Below are 18,998 nucleotides of genomic sequence, written 5' to 3' on the forward strand. Positions count from 1 at the left end.
GTCTGGATTTCAAATCTGTAAAAAAGAGTTTTGAATGTATATCAAGTAACTTATATATTTACATCGTTTTATAATTTTTAAAAAATTTTTTTTGTTTGGGTATATTTTGTATTAAATTTCATGCGATAATTATTTAAAAAATTATTTATTAAGAAAGAAAGATATGCGAATAATTTTTAAACGAACAATTTAAAAACGAAGATAGAAAGAGAAATTCGAAGACATGTCCTTGAATCTTGATGCAGCTCAGTAGTATTCTAGTCACTTGTTGAAATTTGACTTTCAAATAATTATGAATTGCCTTGCTTTATACGAATCGCTCTTTTGCATAAACTATAGAACCATGTATCAACAAACTGATATCCACAATTCTTTCATAGGAAAAAAAAAAAAAAAAAAAAAAAATTAGCAATCCAATATAATAAAATCCTTCGAAGATAAAAAAAATTATGACTTTTATTTTCGATATTTTGTAACAGTGAAACTTTAATATCTTATAATATTTTTAAATTTTATTTATTTATTTTTTCTCAATTTTTCCATTTATAAATTTTTTATAAGAGTAATATATTATACTGAAATTCTGACATCTCTACCTCTTTTTCAAAAGTAATATTTCAAAATGCTGGTACATTTAGTATTTTGTGAATGTTATATACAATACGTATTTCTGCAATATACCAAAAGCCTCCTAAAAGTGAAAAGAAACTTTCAAAATGGGACATACACTCCCGTTTCCATAAACCATATCTGTACCAACGTCTACTTTGAATATTACACGTGCCAGTGTTGAACGAGACTCGTCGAAATCCCAAGTAACCTTCGCTATTCCAATCAACTCGAACACGGGAACGTTTCCGGGCACCTGTTCAATTTCGACTGAAATTTCAACGTGATACGAAATTTTTTCTCTCTTTTTTTTTCTTGAAAAAAAAATAAATTATTTGCAAGCTATAAAAATATCCTTTCGTATCGATTCGGCCATTATTTTTCACCAAATTAATATTTAACGCGGATAGAAATAGAAACAATCAATCTTGATGTGAAATCAAGTAGAATATAAATATTATTTTCTATATTTCGTCATTAAAATTATTCATTCAATAAAATTTTGGAATAAATTTAACCTAATATAACTAGCATCGTTGAACCAATCAAATTTAAGCACATGTAAGTGTGCCTTAATTAGCATTCGATTGGCTATAGTCGCATTCGATCTATTCAAGTGTCAACCAGTTTTGTTACGTGTTTTTCAAAATATTATAAATCTATAAATAATATATCTCACGAGATAAAATAAATATATTAAAATTAAAAATACGATAACGTGATATCATTTACTGAATATATTTTAAAGTGAATCTAATAATCTCTAACTTAACCTACAAGTACATGAAGTACACAAATATCATCACGAATAAACTTTCTACGCGATCCATATAGTAATTTCCATGACTCGAAGGAACAACAAGCGAAGACATTTACTATCATGATGCTGTAACTCTCTTACGAGAACGGAATGGCAACTTTCTTGCCACGCCTAATGTCAAGAGCGCCATTTTGTGTCCTACACTCTTCGTTCCATCCATTCTCTGTACCTGATATGTTCATTTGCAAGAGGACAAGTTAAACAGTAACTCGAACTCGTGCAAGGTAAACGATAACAAACTTTAAATCTAATTAATCTTATACTATGATTCAATTAAGATTATATAATAATTATAATAATAAATTTCTTAAAAGAAAGATCGAAAGACTACATATCTTTTATTGTTGATTAGCATAATTCAATATCGAACATCGTGATTGTCTTTAAATATTTGATTTATATTTATATTTATATGTTGATTTTGATACAAAATAACGATATCGTGTCTTTCAATATACTAATCTATAAATAATCTATTTTTAAAAAAGAATAAACAATTAAATAATTGAATTTAGATTTAGGTTAGAATTCTAAAGGAAAAAATTTTTTTAAATAATATATTATGAGAAAAAGTGAAATTCATTTCTATGAATTTATGTATTTTCATTGAATATTCAAATTAATATTACCAAATTTATAAGAAAAAAAATATTTTTATCTGGTATATGTGTATTTTGTAGAATGGATTCTGATACAATATTCTGTATTATGCGAATCATATAGATTATAAATTCAGTGAAATTTGGAAACTTTAAATGATGAAAATAATATAGATAAAATTATCGATGCGATGAATCTACTGCATTATTAAAATGTCAACGATATTGAAACTTAAATTCGTAGATATCTTTAACAGTGAATAAATGTTGAATAACGAAGTAGTTTCTCCAAGCATGCATAAAAAAAAAGAGATAAATATCGAGCTTCCAAAAAAGAAAAGTGAAATTTTAAATTCATTTGACGCATTAATATGGAGATATTTATTTGATATTATCAATTTTTTCGTTGTATACGTTCTGGATTTCATTGTATTTGCATTAAAATATATTTCAAACAAATTTACCAATAATCAATAACATGACGAATATTATTATTCATACATTTAAATCACATTTTTAAAACTTTTCAAAATTGCATGAAACAATTGAAAATGATATAGTGGAAGAAGCCACGTTTTCTATTCCTTGCACAATCTAAATGATTTGACCTTTTCATATGATCCTCTCTCTTTTCTTACTTTTCAACAACAATCGTTGATAAAATTCAATATGCAATTATTAAATGATTAAAGTTGAATTCAACACAGCTGTACTCGAGTATTTTTATCGATTCACATCACCTGTTCGTTTTTCTGCATGTCGAAAAATTCTTTGCTCTACTCTCTTATAACTGTATAACCTTTCGCATTTTGCGCAACCAATATTCCGATATGAATACAATCGAGACTCGCGGATGCTTTCGCTCGAAGTGAAGTGAGGAATGATGGAAAAAAAAAACACTCAAGGAAGAAATCACAAGGACGATCGAGCATCTGGATCAATCCTCCTCGTCGATTTCTACGAATTACATAAATTCGAATTTTTCGCCGGTTTTGCGTAACGAATTTCTTGAGAGTTATGATATTAATCGATTTTAGTAGTGAAGTTTAAAATTATTAGGAAATATTTAGCGTTATTAAATTTTATAATAAAATGATTTATTGGATATGAATCGATTTCTTGATTTTCAAAATTAATTAAATATAAATAATAGTTGAGAGGATAAATTATAAATTAGATCGAAAGCGAAAACTTTCTGCGATACACGTTCGATCTTTTACGAATGCTTTAGATAAGCGTTTATCGAGACTCGCTATCGCTTTCAGGTCCAATCGATACCGCAAAATCTGATACATTTTAAATATATTTAATTATACCATAGTTTCGATGACAATTTTATAAAAGATATGAAATTAATAAGATAATTGATATAAAATGAAATAAAATTATCTTTACCATTGAAATTAAATATCCATCGTTGATCAAACAATTTTTAATCGAAATTTATTAATATAATTTGTATCTTTTTAGACTGAAAAAAACATAGCTTCAAGACTAATTTATTTCGAATAATTTTCTTTATTTAACAATTTTAATATTCAAAAAATTAATTTCAAATTAATAGAAAAATTTCTTCAAATTTAGAATTAAAAATTTAATATCTATATAATTTTTAAATTAATTCATTTTTTTTTCAGATTAATCTATTTTAAATTTTTTTTTATCAAAGAATAACCTTAACACCAGGAAATTAAATCTGAATTAACAAAGAAATTGCCTATTAAAAAATTTCTTTAAACAAGATATTACATCATAGAAGAGATATAGAGGAGATAAAGCACGAGAAATATATAATTAAAACGTACCAGAATTAGTGTGACCGTGTCCAGCCCCAGTGCTATTCGTCGCCGAGTGAACAGCGTTGCTTGCAGCATTCGCAACATGTTTCAATGCGCTTATCACCATCATATCTTCAACTACACTTAAATCACGACTATTCCATCCAGGTACACAATATCCAAATAATCCTCGTATAAACCAATCGAATTTAATTTCCAACTTTGAATAGTCTCGAAATTATTATCTTCATTATCTAAACAGGTCTTCCAGATTTAACAAGATACATGGTCTCATATACAAAGAGAATTATTATTACTATTTGATTATTGCGTTGAAAGGACCGAATTTTTAACAGATTTGATTAAATATATTCTCCATTAGAAAAGAAGATTAAAATTATTATACATTAACAAATGAAATATTTCATTAATTGTTGATGGTAATTCTTTGATAATTTATTTTTCACATTGATATTTCCAAATTTAAATTTTTCATGTCGAATTAATAAAAATCAAATCCTTCTCAAAAGCTTTTTTGCGTTATTTTAAATAATAATATAAATAATAATAAATAATACAAAATGTGTCTTCTTATAAAAAAAGAATATAATATTTTCTTCAAAACATACAACAAATATCATTTAACATTAGAATTATCTATATTATATAAATATTTATTTTATATATAAATAATTGCAATTATTTACGTATAAAGTTTGGCATGAAAAATGATGTTATAAATCATAAAATAAAAAATATATATAACCCATTATTTTTTATGATTATTCTAGCATTAATGATACTCACTAAATTCTGATTAATTTTATTCACAAGAATCGGTCATTTACATATGCAATAATCTAAAAAGAATAGAAGCTACGAGACAATTTCAAGCACAATTTCTCGATTGTTTGCGCGTTTAATCGAACCAAAACTTGGAAAGGTCGAGGAACGCGTGGAAAAATGTGGAAAAACGAATGTTCAAGGAACACAGCCAGTCATGACTGTCGTCTAGACACGACTAAAAGTCGTTCCAGCGCGTAGAGAATGCGAAAGCCAATCGCCGCTGGCACACAGACAACCGAGAGAGGTTGGTGGTTGCCACGTCCCCTCCTCTCCTTCGGCCTTCTTCGGCTGAGTTTCACCTTTGCGGAAGCTTCGAACGGGCGGAGTGTAGGTGTTGGACAACAGCGACCGGGATCCACTCTATTTCGCCACCAAGAGGCGGATGACCTGGCTAAGCGTTACACGCCATGGACTTTGCAATAATCGAATTGTTAGGCTCGATAGTTTTGCGTTTTCGACCTAGTTCAGAAACGATACCTTCTACTACTGTCCTCAAGCATCAAGAGTGTCTATAATCTTGTGATGAATGGACCGTGAAATTGATCGAGAAGAAAGGTTGTTTGATCCCGTTTGAAATGATGACTTAATTGTTTTGGTGTTAATATTGAATGAATGGTATGAATATAAGTGTCTAAAATTTTGAATTTTTTAACTTGATATCTTAATTTTTTCATTTTTCATTATTAACATTTACTTTATTGTGTAGGTATTTAAAATTTGAACACCTGCAAAATTTGGATCTACATCCATGGCTGAAGAAAATTCTATTATGAAACGAACGATATTTTAATTTTTAAATAATTTCTTTTTTCTTTCACTCATCATCTTTTTCTACGTTGGATAAAATAACAAAGCTTTGGCAGAGTCAAATTGAGATTAATAATTGATTTATATATTAAGTAAGTGCTTTAAATTTTGGTTCTCTAATTATTTAATTTTTATTATCCTTTCTGCAAAGGGAATTCACTAGTTAGGGATACAATTTTTTCATTTAATCCCATACTCGTGAGTTCTTTGGGTGCTGGCATACCCACGGACTTGAGCCAATAGAATCTTTTTCAAATGTTCACAAATGTCCATCATGTTCGTACATTTCTTATTTCTTGAACGTGAAAAAATTTGACAAATATTTTTTCAATTCTATCAAGATTAAAATTATATATTTTTTTAAAAATTAAAAAAAAAAAAAGAGAAAAATAATGTCACAATTTTTTCTAGATTTCGTCGAATATCATAAGCGATTTTTTAAAGTTAAAGATTAATCAAAGTTACACAAAATTTTTATTTGAATGAATTTTTTGACATGAGAGGCTTAATTGGGTTAATTGGTTTCCACGTGATTACGCGAATGAAGCGTCTGAGAAAAAAAAATTCACGAAAACGATATTTCCTTTTTCGCGAGAAGCCAGACGAAAATCATGGATGAGGTTAACCGACGAAGAGAATTTTGTGTTAATTAGCTGTTGCGCTACTTATAAGGGAAGCAACCGGTTCGTTCGATTTTCGTAATCGCACGGGCCAGCGATTTCGATTCGTAGAACGCTTCTCCTTTTTCTTGGTGAAATCGTTTGATCATTTGTTAATACTGATTTTCTTCATGCTTTGTTCGATATCAATTTTTTTCTTCTAAATTTATAAATTATACATTGAATGAAATTATGAATTTTTAATACGAAGAAAATTACACATTAATTATTTTTGGATATTTATATATTTTTTTCTTAAGACTTTTATAAAAGAATAAATTTTACCTTGTTTTTAAAATTTCACGACAAGAATAATCTTATAAATCTTTTATAATATTAACCAAAAAAATATTATATAATTAATATAATTCAGTTTCCTATTTTTTAATAAATTTAACTATTTATTTTTAATAAATTTAAAATTACAGATCTTCCAAAAAATTAATTTTAAATTCAAACATGTTATTTTTACTAATAACAATTTTCAATATTAAAAAAATGTGATCGTACTAACGTACGTATCGATTTCACCAGTGAATCATCAGTAAGTATACTGATCATTAAGTATCATTCACATCTAGTTATCAATACCAGAAAAAAAAATAAAGATAATTTACTTTACAGTTTAAATAAATGAAAGACAAAAGCCACGTACCAACATCGAGTTTGTTGCCCGATACACGATAATCCATCGACCGATCGTGGATCTATTTGTCTGGACAATGTTATTCGATATTCTTCATGGAAACCTAAGATGGAAGCGTGGAGGGAAAGCAAAAGGGCAACGTGTCCACAGGGATCTTTGGTTGGAACTAATATATCAGTACCAACCTTTTCTTGACATCGGTGGACGGTTGGTGAACGGAGCCGAGTCGAGTTTCATTTACACAAGCTCCCGGGCGCAGGTGAACAAATCGAGGAATAAGAAAAATATTATGCGACCACCTACCTTACTGCTTGTTGCAGCATCGGTGGTATCTTCTTTCTTTCTTTCTTTATATCGTACCGTCCACATTATTTTATTTTTCAACGCTGCGTTGCGTTACCAAGCGATGCAAAAATGACGATTTTAAATTTCCAAATATATTTTGGACAGAGAAAAATTAGAGAGAATTGTCAAAGAATTTTATGGTAATTGTAGTGAGGCAATAGGAAATAAATTTCATTCACTTTCCTTGTTTACAATTTCTAGAAATTTTTAAATTTCTAGATTGAAAAACTCTTATGTAGATCGCTCGCGATATGTTCCAATATTTATCTTCTAACTTAAAGTCATTGACTATCAGAGAATCGATATATAAAAAACGAGTGAAATCAATATCTTCATTTTTGATTCTAGCGCTTTATTTGGTTATAATTATTCAGAATTGATATCACTGACATCGAAAAGAAATTTTATATAGACGAAGAATTTTTATATATTATGCAAATTGTACACATTTTACATATATCCATTATCGGTATCATAATTTAAAAATTACTGATCGATATTTTTCTCCTCGGTTTTCGTCCCTCTTGAAATTGAATCCTATTGCCGTCACCGTTGAAGTAGTTCTACTTTAAAATTCAATGATCTTCTCGGGCTTTCCGAGCACGAACTACCGGAGAGAATCGCCCTCACGATATGTCAACCGTTTCTTTTACGTTCCACCATTCTATTATCTACTGGATATATACGCGTTCTTTGAAAGAAAACGTAACCTTTGTCAGAATAACCATTATACAGAATTATTTTCGAATCAGCTTTGATTTTCATCAACAGAATTTTGGAAAAAATGGAAAGAAGTCGATTCAAATCATGATTTACGAATGATTGACAATTAATGAATTTTTTTATTATTAATTTTTTATTGTCTGAAAATTAGAGCATGAATAAAAATAATTGAATTTCTATTTGAATTAAAATTTAAATCTATAATAAGTTTGAATTTGATGTTTGATGAAGTCCAAGTTTAAATTTGAATTTGAATCTCAGTTTGAATTCAGTGTCTGATGGCTTATACTCATCAAACATTCAGGCGCACGCTTCCGCGTGCTACAGTTTCCCGAGACTTAATTTGAGTCTGACAGTGTGTTACAACAAGGACGTATAATTCCACATCAGAAATTCGTCGAGTCAATTTGCTCTTTAAACTTGCTACTCTATATATATATAGCAAGAAGTTGGACTATGTTTTCCCGACACATTTGCTGTTGGGGATTTTATGATTTATTTAATATGATTCTAAATTTTCTCCTTTGTAAATTTATTTTAATTAAAATTTTAATTTAAAAAAATTTTCCTATAAACTTTAATCGAAAACCAATTCTTTCCAGATGGATATTTCTTTCAATAACGAATACAATAATATAATAATATATAAATTAAAAAAAAATTCTTTATTTATTAAAATTGAATTAAAGATTAGATGAAAGAAAGAATATTTCATACACAATTATTCTTTTATTTTCTTTTAAAAATTATTTTGAAAGAAAGATATTTCAATGACATTAATAAAAGAATAAAAGAATAATAATTCTCAAACTCTCAAGTAATTCATTCATTTTTTATAAATCTGTTTTTAAAATTATTTTAAAGGATGTTGCGGTAAGAACAAGGCAGTACGCTGCTTTATCTACGATTCTATTACGCTTGCGCTTGACCGATCTCCGTCGATAGCGCTCGGCTTTTTCCGACAGCTTTCGTCGAGTCATCGGTTCCAAATTCAAAGTAGTGTCTATCGTACCGTGAAGCTATCGAGTTCAAGTAAACAAAGCGATTTTCAACAAAACAGTCATTTGTTGATATTTTCTAATCTTCCTATAACAGGTAATTCAACCATGTTTACAGATTATTAAGCATCCCGATATTATTATTACATTTAATAATAAACTGCGTAATAAATAATTTTAGTACGAAGAATTCATATTCATTTTAAAATTACAATAAATTCTAAATAAATTTGAAAGGTAACAATGTATTGTATCAAGAATGCTTTCATTAGCCTCATTTCCAAAGGAAATATTCGAGAATTGTATCGATAAGCGCAAACAAAGGTTATAAAAGATTCAGAGAAAAGAAAACAAAAGAAGAGCTGCCATTTTGAAGGAACCTATTTTCACGGGCTGAGATAAAAGTCTACGAGAAGAAAGACAGACAGAGGAAGGCAATTTCTCCTAAAAGGCTGTTATCCCGCGGCTTCGATTCCTTTCGAGGATAGACACGACCCGTATAGAAGTTTTAACGGCGGAAAATGGCTAGTGACGGATCTCTCTTGCACCGTGTGGGTCTTACCTCGCGAATTCAGCACTTTATACCGAGCACCTATCTCTTCTATCATTCTCATCAACGTCCAATTAACTATATAAAGATTATCACGGCAGTAACTTTGAGTGGACTGCTCGATGAACCGTGTCTCTCATTTTCGAATACGAGAACTTTGGCTTTGAGGGAAAAAAGATGAAAATTTTGAAATTTTTAGAAGATCGTTTGGTAATTAGATAACCGAGAGTATTCGATGTTAATTTTTGGTAAGAGAATATATTTGATATAAATTTTTTTTTTCTTTTTTTTTTCGTCAAACCTTTTGACAATTTTTTTAATTTGTATGTTTTAGCATTTTGATAAGAATTTTATAATTTTATTTTTTCTTAGAGGGAATGTTGATAAAAAATTAATTGAATTAATAAAAATAAACATATGAAATAAAATTTAGAAAATACGAGTGAAAATATGATTATTTCATGATATGATATCGTATGATAGAGGATTAATATAATTTTAAAATTTTTCTATTCTCTTCAAAATTAACGAATCATTATCATGTTTTAACAAATTTTTATAAAATTCCAAATAATAGATTTAATTAACGTTAATTTTCAATGAGAAACAATTAGTACACAGTTTTCGGTTGTATAGTTTTCTCGACACGTTTCAAACAAGTTTTTCCTCAGTGTTTCAGACGTTTCCTCGAAAAAGCTGACGGATGTCGAGTAATTACGTTGACGTGAAAAATAAGAACTAATACTTGATGTACATACGAGAGTGCATAAATTTTATATTCTAGCTTTTTATACAAACAAATTCTTAAAAATAATCTCATAAATAATCGAATCTTGCTAATTTCTGAAAAAAATAAAATATAGTAGAGAATAGAGTTAGTATATTAAAAATAATCTAATCTTTCCAGTACAATAGTTTTTCGGACTATTTCTTAATTGGTACTAATATCATTATAGATATCGATTATTGCATTTGATTTTCTTCCATTTCTGAAAAATTATTTTTTTTACAGGTGTGCTATTATTGCATTGAAAAAACGAATCATTTCATCAAGCAAATTTTACATGAAGATTTTTACAATTTTTCTCCTATAAGAAACAGATACCACGAAGAAACAGATATACCACGATTCATCGGTCAGAATGAAAAATTAAATTATTAAACATTTAAAAATTTCAAGGAAAATTTCAAAATTAATTTTTGAATGCGTTTTCTTATATATAAAAAAAAAAAAAAAAAAGAAGAGAAGAAAACGACTTACAATAGTTTTAAAGAGGAAATCTGCTATTCCTGTGATCGAAAGATTCTTCTGATTCCCCGAGGACTGGTGAGAAATCCGACTAATTCTCGAATCCGCGACAACACGGAAGAAAACAGAATGGGGTGAGAAAGAGCTGACCCATTTGACGGTAGAATAGCCGAAGGGGGTTGGAAAAGAGGCAGCGAGTAGAAAAAAAGGGCAAACCCGTGTGTACGGAACACGCGGGTATCTTTTGTCGCCGATCCTGGCCACCGGCGTCCCGGCATAATTAAAATTCTACAGACTCGCTCCGGAAGTTTGGACCATCTCCAAAATCCTCGAACCAAGTTACTCTTGGATCGATCCAAAGGCGAATCTTCTGCCTGTGACATAGCTGCTGTTGAACGAAGAGAGCTGCGATCGACCATGGGAAAGTTAAGTGTACCAAAGAAAATCAAGGAGAAATTGTTTGGCTAAGTTTACACGTAGAATGAGAATGATCGATCGATCGACGTGATATTGACGGCCTTGGGTTTTTTGAATGATGGTTCATGATATTTTGTGATGGAAAATTTGATACTTACAACAATGGTACTTGGTAGTTTGCAATATTTTTTATTTTCTTCCAGTTTTAGACGGTTTGTTTGAGTTAATTTAATTAGAGGTTAAGTTAAGATTAATTATAGAAAGAGTAATAGAATTATAGATGCAATTGCAATTGTTTGGATTTAATGTTTTTATTGAGATAATTCAATCACGATGGGCAAACTTTTTCAATTACACGTCTCTGTTGGATCGCATTAAGACAATGATCATATTGCTGTATGAGAAATTGGATATTCCGTTGAAAATTGAGAAATACTTTCGAATATATCGTGACACGATATTAAGAGAAAGGTAGAATTTATCGAACGGATAGGAGACCAAATGTTGAGCCAGTAATTGGTTAAATATTTTATTTGAGGAATCTTGGGAGAGAGGATTCCCAGAAATTGGCCGCTTCGAGCAAATATTGAAATAGGCTTCGTAAATGGTTCTGCTCGTTTAAAAGGAAATGTGGTGATGCAACACGTACAACTTTCCATCTGATCCCAGGTGAACTGTCCTTGCGTGTAACGTTTTTACTAACGACTTAGTGATTGTGGCTACTTGTTGTAAATCGATACCAAAACGACATTTTTTTTTTTTTTTTAGGTGTCGCAGAGAAAAAAATCAGAAGAAAGAAAAATTATAAAGATAGAAGAATTATAAATATAGAATTTAAGAATCTTTCGAAAGGAAAATAACAAATTAATTTTAAAGAAATTAAAGAGTTAAACTTCTCCATTTGTCTAGTCGTGTTCATAAAAATTTCAATTTACATTAGCATCAGTATTCTATAGCTAATATTTTTATATTTCTAACATTTTCTTCTTTTTTTTTTTTCTGTTCAAGATACTCGTGCTGGCTTGTCCCTGGAAAAACGCGACGAAAGGGATTGTCGTAGCTGCTGATCACACAGTTTCTCGGTTACATTGGCGTAACCGGTTCTCCAAGACTCCTCGTCGAGTCTCTTTGTATCGGGCAAGGCCTGAATTCGTGCCGTTCAAGCGATTTTTATTAAACGACGCGGTTGAGAGAGTACATTGTTTGTCGCGAATTGCGCCTCTTGTGGTGAGAGCTAACCCCTGCCAGCAAGTACGATCCCCCTTCTTCCCTTGTAATTGCTGACTGGTAAATTGCTTCGAAGAAAAATTACACATAATCGTGATGGAATACTATTTGATCATTCATTTAAATTTAAAATATTTCTAGAATTTTCTCTATATTCGAATCAAAAATTCCAGAATCGTTGAGAATACTCATCAATTTAACGATAGAAATATTCTAAAACTCTCTTTTAAAAGTCTCAAACGCAAAATTTTCTTCAAATTATATTTATAGCACAGATAGAAGCTTTTTTAGAACCCCGATCACTTTTCACTTTTATCAAACGGAGAGCCAGACATCTTTGCCACCCACAATCTGTTCCTTCCCACTCAGCCCTCATAATTCCCCGCCAAATACATTCTAAAATCGCTCGTTCAGCATCCATATCCCCTTTTCGCAATCTCTTTCTCAGTATTCCGCCCGTGGAGAGCGCGATTGCCCAATTTCCCTCAATTTTCCCAAAGCAAGTTCGAAATCAGCCCAGCCAGGGAAGCGCGCACGAGCCCGCCAAGCTTTTATATTTGCTTAACATTAGATTACGCTCCTCGAGGGTATGTAGGTCGTCTCGTTTGTTCCCAGTTTCAGGAATTTACGATTAAGTCCCGCAGAATTGAATTTTCGAGGGTTGGAATAACTGCGTGCCGCTATTCTGCGAGAATTTCGAGTTGAACGCGATCCCTGTTCCGTGATTGGTCGGTGATTTATTCAGTTGTTTCCGTTTGTGTAGTTGGTAACAGTATTTTGATGTTCTTATATTTGTTGTATAATGTTTTGTGCAATAAATTACACATCTGGGTCTATGAATTTTGATAAGATATTTTTTTCATACGATATATATTTTTTCATATGTGTGTTTTGTGGCTACGTGATTTTTTAATACGTTTTTTTTTTAAACATTAATTTTACTCTTTATACGTTCATATAAATGTTTTTATGCAAATGTTTTAAATTACTACTTGTTTTATATATGGTGTTTTCTTTAAAGAGACCCAGATGTATAATTAGTTTTATATAAAATGATTCTTGGCAATTTTTTTCTGTTCCCAGAAAACAAAAAGAATAATTGTCTTTCCTTGATAAATTTAAATTTGCTCGAACAAAATATCGTAATTATATTTTGAAAAAATTCTACCTAATCAATAACGAAATTATTGACGAGATTGATCAAGAATCATTTTTGTTTTCGAACGTTTCAATTAATAACATTAATATTATACATTTTCAGATCTCTTTCAACGTTAATTACGATAATCAAATGATCAAACAACTACGTGATACGTCAAATACTACATTCTTCAAATTCAATATAAGTGTGGAATCGAACCGAAAGTTCTCTTATTATAATATCGAAAAACCCATGAATGGAAAGTAAGACTTAATCGTGCAGCTTTTCGCCTCCGAACCGAGTTCTCGAGCAGCTGACGCGATAATTTATCGGGCCGTTTAACTTTCGAGTTTCGTTCGCGTGAAACACGAAAGAGTGGGAGAGAGAGTAAAAAAACTCGATACAGGAAACCAGTTTCGAACAGACCATGATTTCAATAGGTTCCACGACTCTCTAAACACCGATTCCTTCTCGATTTACTTACTCCAACCCAGATCGAATTTTACCTCGCATTCTCACTCTCGAGTCTGCAACACCTCTGAAATTCATTCTGCGTGATAGAAAGGATAGAAAGAAAGAAGAAAAAAATAAGGAAATAAAGAGCGGAGAGATAGGATGGAAGAGAAGAAACGAAAGAGAGAAAGAAAGAGAGAGACTTCTTACACACAGGCGGAGAAAACGTGGCGCGTAAATAGAGCGAATAAAGGAGGTCGAGTTGAAATGGGGTTGAAAATTTGTAAAGAAGGGGAAAAGGTTTTTTTTTTAACGAGTTAATGAAGGGAAGCCAGGGCAAGAAGGTTGAAAGTTAATTAAGAACAACTTGGAAGGAATGATTATTTTTCTTTTCTTTTCTTCCTTTTTTTTTTCTTTGATGATCGTGCTTCGTTCGTTGTACAATGAAAATTTGTTTCATTTCATTAAAATTTTGTGTTTTTGTAAATGTAAAGGTTTTTGTGAATGTGAATTATTTGAAGATACATGTGGACCATTTTAAGTATGATCATTTTTTTGATTAGATTCATAATTTTAATAATAAAAATATGTACCAGAAGTACAATTGGATGAATTAAAAGAGATTTATTTTTCTATACAATGATATGAAATGTTTCAATTAAAATATTCAAAATATGGATACAGGAATATAGAAGGATTGAATTTGTTGCGATTGAGCGTAGTTTCAATGAAAGGGAGGCTTATAACGAACGATCGATTCCGAATTCATTAAATTATTTCTTCGTTACGTATTTATTAACCATCGTGCCCATTTTCAGCGATGAATTACGATAGTTGGTATACATGTTGCATCGATTATAGGGAAATTTTGAATTGGATGGAGAGCAACGTCGATATTGACGACACTGATTGCCGCGTTTTATTTTCTATAAACATCCATCCAACCTACAATTCTTTCAATAAATAATTCTTTCATATATTTTTTTTAATTTTTCAAGAACAAATAAATGATATTGATAAAATATTCGATGTGAAAAAAAGAAATAAAGAAGAGATATAAAAATAAAAAACAATGATATATATCGTTAATCTCTTCAAAGATTTTTAAGTAACGGTATAAATAATAGTGTGATCGATGTGCAAAAGATTCGAAGATGGAAAGAAGATAAAAGTGATTCCGTAAACCATAAAAACGTTTTAAAAAAAATGAAAAATCGTGAGACCATTCCGAGGATCTTCAATTTTCCGAAGGATATCGAGCGAAAGGACGATTTAACCAATTCTAGAAATATTATTTGTTGAGACTATGGGAATCATTAGCGAGCAATTTATCGTGTCGTCGTAGGGAAATCGAGCGTCCAAACACGGGGAATCGATATTCCATTACGGAGGATCGGTGGTTCGCCAGAGAGAGGCACGATAAGAGGGCAACTATGGCGAACAGGGATACCGCTTTCAAGGTGGAAGATAGAAACGTCTGGGAAATGAAACTTGGTTACTGAAAAGGTATCTATCTCGCTACTCTCCCGAGTTAATTTCGTTGTGCTCGTTCTTCGTGATAATTTTTCCACGATCGAACCTGATGTGTACAAGTTGAAAATTTCTGGTAACTTTGTCAGTAATTAATAAGTTAATTTGATTCATTAATTTAAATTTGTTTAATTTTACAGAACTAAAGACGTAGAAATTCGGTAAATTCATAGTCGAATTATATAAATGGAATTTTTCTAGTAATAATTCGGTTCATTTTTTCAGCAGCATGGAATTTGAAATCTATCAGGATGGGATCACAAAATGGTTTACAAATCCATAAAAATATTAATTAATTAGTCGAACACAATATGGGTAAGTAGAATTTTTCTAACAATTTCTAGTAATATTCTACTCAATAGGTTAATTATTTTTATTAACATAAATTTTTTTAGTTTCACAGTATCATGATAAATTGCTTTTGAGATCCAATCAATTAAATTCTCAATATCGAAAATGCTTTTGACGATATATTTTAAAACTTAATCACGAAATGGCACCACTCGAAGATTGTTTAACGAGTACTAAGAATACTCGTTTCGTAATTGTTTTTATCGTTCAAATTTACCTTTCATCATTTCTCTTAAATTATCGAGAAACAATACGTGTAATAAGACTTTTCGATTATTAAAGACAATCACTCTCGTCACGAACGTGAATTAACAATTGTTATCTAACAAGGATAGTCGTAAGCGGATACCTTTCTTTGTCATTAATTATCCACTCGTTAATGATCAATTACGAGCGTATCGTATTGACAATAAAGCAAAATCGAAAAACGATGAAAAAGAAAAAAAGAAAGAAAGCGGAATCATTTCTGGAAATCGAGACAGTCCCTACTTATCCCACGATAAATCCATCGATCGAATCAGTGGATATGAATACCCGGCCCTTATTACTCGTCATTAATCGGCTGGTAATTAGCGATTGCTAATTGAGGCTTTCTCGACAATAAAAGCAAATAAAAGCTAACTCAAAAATGGAGTTAAAAAAGAGATGATGAAAATGAATTTTATGGAAATTAGTCTTTTTATCAATGATTGATGGTGAGATTGGTAATGAAAATTTACATTAGAACATTGAATGTGTATTTTTTTTTTAATTGAAAGTTATATTTGAACATAATTAGAAAAATTATAAGAATTATGTCAGATAGATGGAATAGATGTGCATGATAATTTAACCAAGCATTTAGATCAAAACTAATTTTTAACAAAAGAAATAATTTAACAGAACAGCAATGCATTATATAAAAAAAAATTGTGGTCCAGATTCTACTTTAATACCTTACTCTCGTAAAATCTTGAAAAATGCAAGGATAATTTCATGATTAATTCAAAATCCACCTGAAATTAATCTTTTTCAAAAGTAATAATTTGACAGAATAACGTTGCATTATTGCATAAACCAAGATTGTGATTCAGATTCTACAGTATCCTTCGTAGTAGAATTTAAAGCGAATTCATGGATTTTCGAGCTGGTAGCCTACAATGAATTTACCTTACCGAACGAATATTTAGAAGGCGGGTCACAGAGAAGAACAACACGGAATAGAGACACGATGCTCGTTGGAAATACTGAATAGTCTTTCCACGGTCGTCGAATAAGTCAACGTTTAACTCTTGTTATTTGGAAAGACATTTATACTTGGCAGTATCTCTTCCAATTTCATTTTGGATACTCTTGTTTTACTTCACAAAATTAGTTTGACAAGTATCTTATTAAAATAAATTCCTTAAAACAAATTTAATTTATCTACTTTTTAAAATTTATTCACTATACTAAATCAATGTATTTAATTTATTTTAGATATATTTACAAGAGAGATCCAAAAATATTTCTTGTTCTCAAATTTTCTAAAAATTATCACTTTTTCATCCTTAAATTTTCATAATTCTTCTTAACATTTCAACTTCAATATCTTTTTTCTAAAATTTTTAGAACCTACAATTGTTAAAAGATTATATTCTCTATTCTAGAATTATATGCTTCTTTTTCCAAGAATCACACAAATATTTCAATTCTAAAATTTTCCTTTTCTAAAAATCATTCTTTTATTTCATCCAAGCTTTCACAACTTTCTTTACTCCAACATCTCTATTTCTACAATTTCTGGAACTCACATTACAGACTTTATTCTAAGATATTCAATTCTTCCAGGAACTACGTCTCACGATTTCATCCTTTCCATCTCTCTTGCCAAAGCCAAAGAATCGTCTCGTCCAAGAACAGCAGAACGCATCATTATCACGCTGAGTGGAAGGACGAAAGGCGCACGCGTGGTGATCGGCGCGCCTATGTGCACGAGTACACAAATAGCTCATTATGAACGAAGCCCATACTTGGACCCGTCGCGCGCACTACGTAATTGGGGTTAATGATCGTGTGTACACCAGTGCCTCTCCTACTTGTACGCGAACCACCACTCGACAACTTGGCCCGGACCAGGCATTCCACTCTCTGGCCATTAGCAAGTGTAATGCCGGCCGTGGTAACACCTCGTTTCTTTGCCCATCTCCCTCATACTTCTACATTTTCTTTAGCCTCATCTTGACCGTTCAGGTTCTGCTCCAGGGAATTTTCTTTTTTACCTTCCTTTTCTTTTTTCCTTTCTTGTGAAAGTGGAGAAAATGGAAATAGCTTTTGACATTTTAATGAGGGGTTGAGGGATGGATGATTTGGAGAAAGAGATATCGAAACACTTTACGATTAGAAATGTGGTAGTAGCCGGTTAATTATCGTAATTTTCTTTTCTCCTTTCTTGTGAAAGTGAAGAAATGGAAATGGATAGCTTTTGATGGCTTAATAAGGAGTGGATTTGGAGAAAGAAGCATTGAGCGAATTTTACGATTAGAATTACGATAGTACCCGATTAATTATCGTGAAACGTATTAATTATCTGAGGAAGCATATGCATGCCAAATTTTTGAGTATAATGCGAATAATCGAATTATGATAATTCAAATCTGAAGAGAAAGATACAATAATCCAGATAATCGTTGCATACAGATTAAATTTTTATGTGTAACAAATTTCTGAAAATAGTTTTAAGATAAATAAAGTGGATAAGTACTTGAATAATAACTATTCTAAAATATAATAGTGATTCAAAATCTTTGACAGATACTGTACTCTACGTTTAGTAAAATATATATATAATAAAACGATATATCTACACAAGAAAAATTCATCGAGTGGAATAAAATCTTGTCAATCCTTGGAATTGTGATACTTGACTGTATCGATACTTGCGAGTATATATCGAGGCTTAACGAGAATGCATGACCGAGGACAACCAAGGATCGAGGGAATGTCTCTATCGATAATGTCTTGATCGAGAGACCGGTTTTCTTTGCCAAGGTTCTTTGCCTGCCTTCGAGATTATCGGTTAACTGTACTTGTCCCGTTAGTCCACCGTGATAACGGGAGATTGCAAAAGTACTGAGCTCTAAGCGAAGAAGCAAGATTGATTGGAACTTACTTAGTCTTAATGGATCTAATTTTCAGCGAGGAATATTGGATCTACTCACCTGCAACAGAGAATAAAAGATATTCTTTATTAGATGGAAAATTTAAAAAGATGTAAAGATGTATATTATAA

The 18,998-nt window shown here is 30.8% G+C and overlaps 1 protein-coding gene and 1 long non-coding RNA gene across 20 annotated transcripts in view; one reads left to right on the forward strand and one right to left on the reverse strand.

Annotated features, from left to right (window-relative positions):
* The window catches only part of Btk29A (tyrosine-protein kinase Btk29A), a 141,515-nt gene that overhangs the window by 41,986 nt on the left and 80,531 nt on the right, over positions 1 to 18,998 (reverse strand). Inside the window, exon 1 of one of the 9 annotated variants that reach the window (XM_012492476.3) lies at positions 3,834 to 3,968. The exons of the other annotated variants lie outside the window; for them this stretch is intronic. Coding sequence (XP_012347930.1) covers positions 3,834 to 3,936 — 103 coding nt within the window. The 5' untranslated portion in view covers positions 3,937 to 3,968. Of the gene's footprint in view, positions 1 to 3,833; positions 3,969 to 18,998 lie in introns of those variants that run through there. 9 annotated transcript variants of the gene reach the window in all.
* On the forward strand, positions 1,197 to 18,583 carry LOC105736695 (uncharacterized). 11 transcript variants are annotated; one of them, XR_015293101.1, is made up of 14 exons: positions 1,197 to 1,653; positions 3,666 to 3,974; positions 4,069 to 4,246; positions 4,598 to 5,267; positions 5,359 to 5,551; positions 6,547 to 6,662; positions 6,743 to 7,092; positions 8,697 to 9,628; positions 10,052 to 10,254; positions 10,393 to 11,715; positions 11,815 to 12,273; positions 12,889 to 15,373; positions 15,623 to 15,712; positions 17,558 to 18,583. It is a non-coding gene; the product is annotated as an uncharacterized LOC105736695 (long non-coding RNA). The 11 variants fall into 11 exon arrangements; XR_015293097.1 differs by having other exon boundaries at positions 8,697 to 8,927; positions 9,012 to 9,628; positions 11,815 to 15,373; XR_015293098.1 differs by having other exon boundaries at positions 8,697 to 8,927; positions 9,068 to 9,628; positions 11,815 to 15,373.

This window comes from Apis florea, unplaced genomic scaffold (assembly GCF_048593485.1).
Source record: "Apis florea isolate Af1SG1 unplaced genomic scaffold, ASM4859348v1 contig_32_pilon, whole genome shotgun sequence".
Classification (NCBI taxonomy): domain Eukaryota; kingdom Metazoa; phylum Arthropoda; class Insecta; order Hymenoptera; family Apidae; genus Apis; species Apis florea.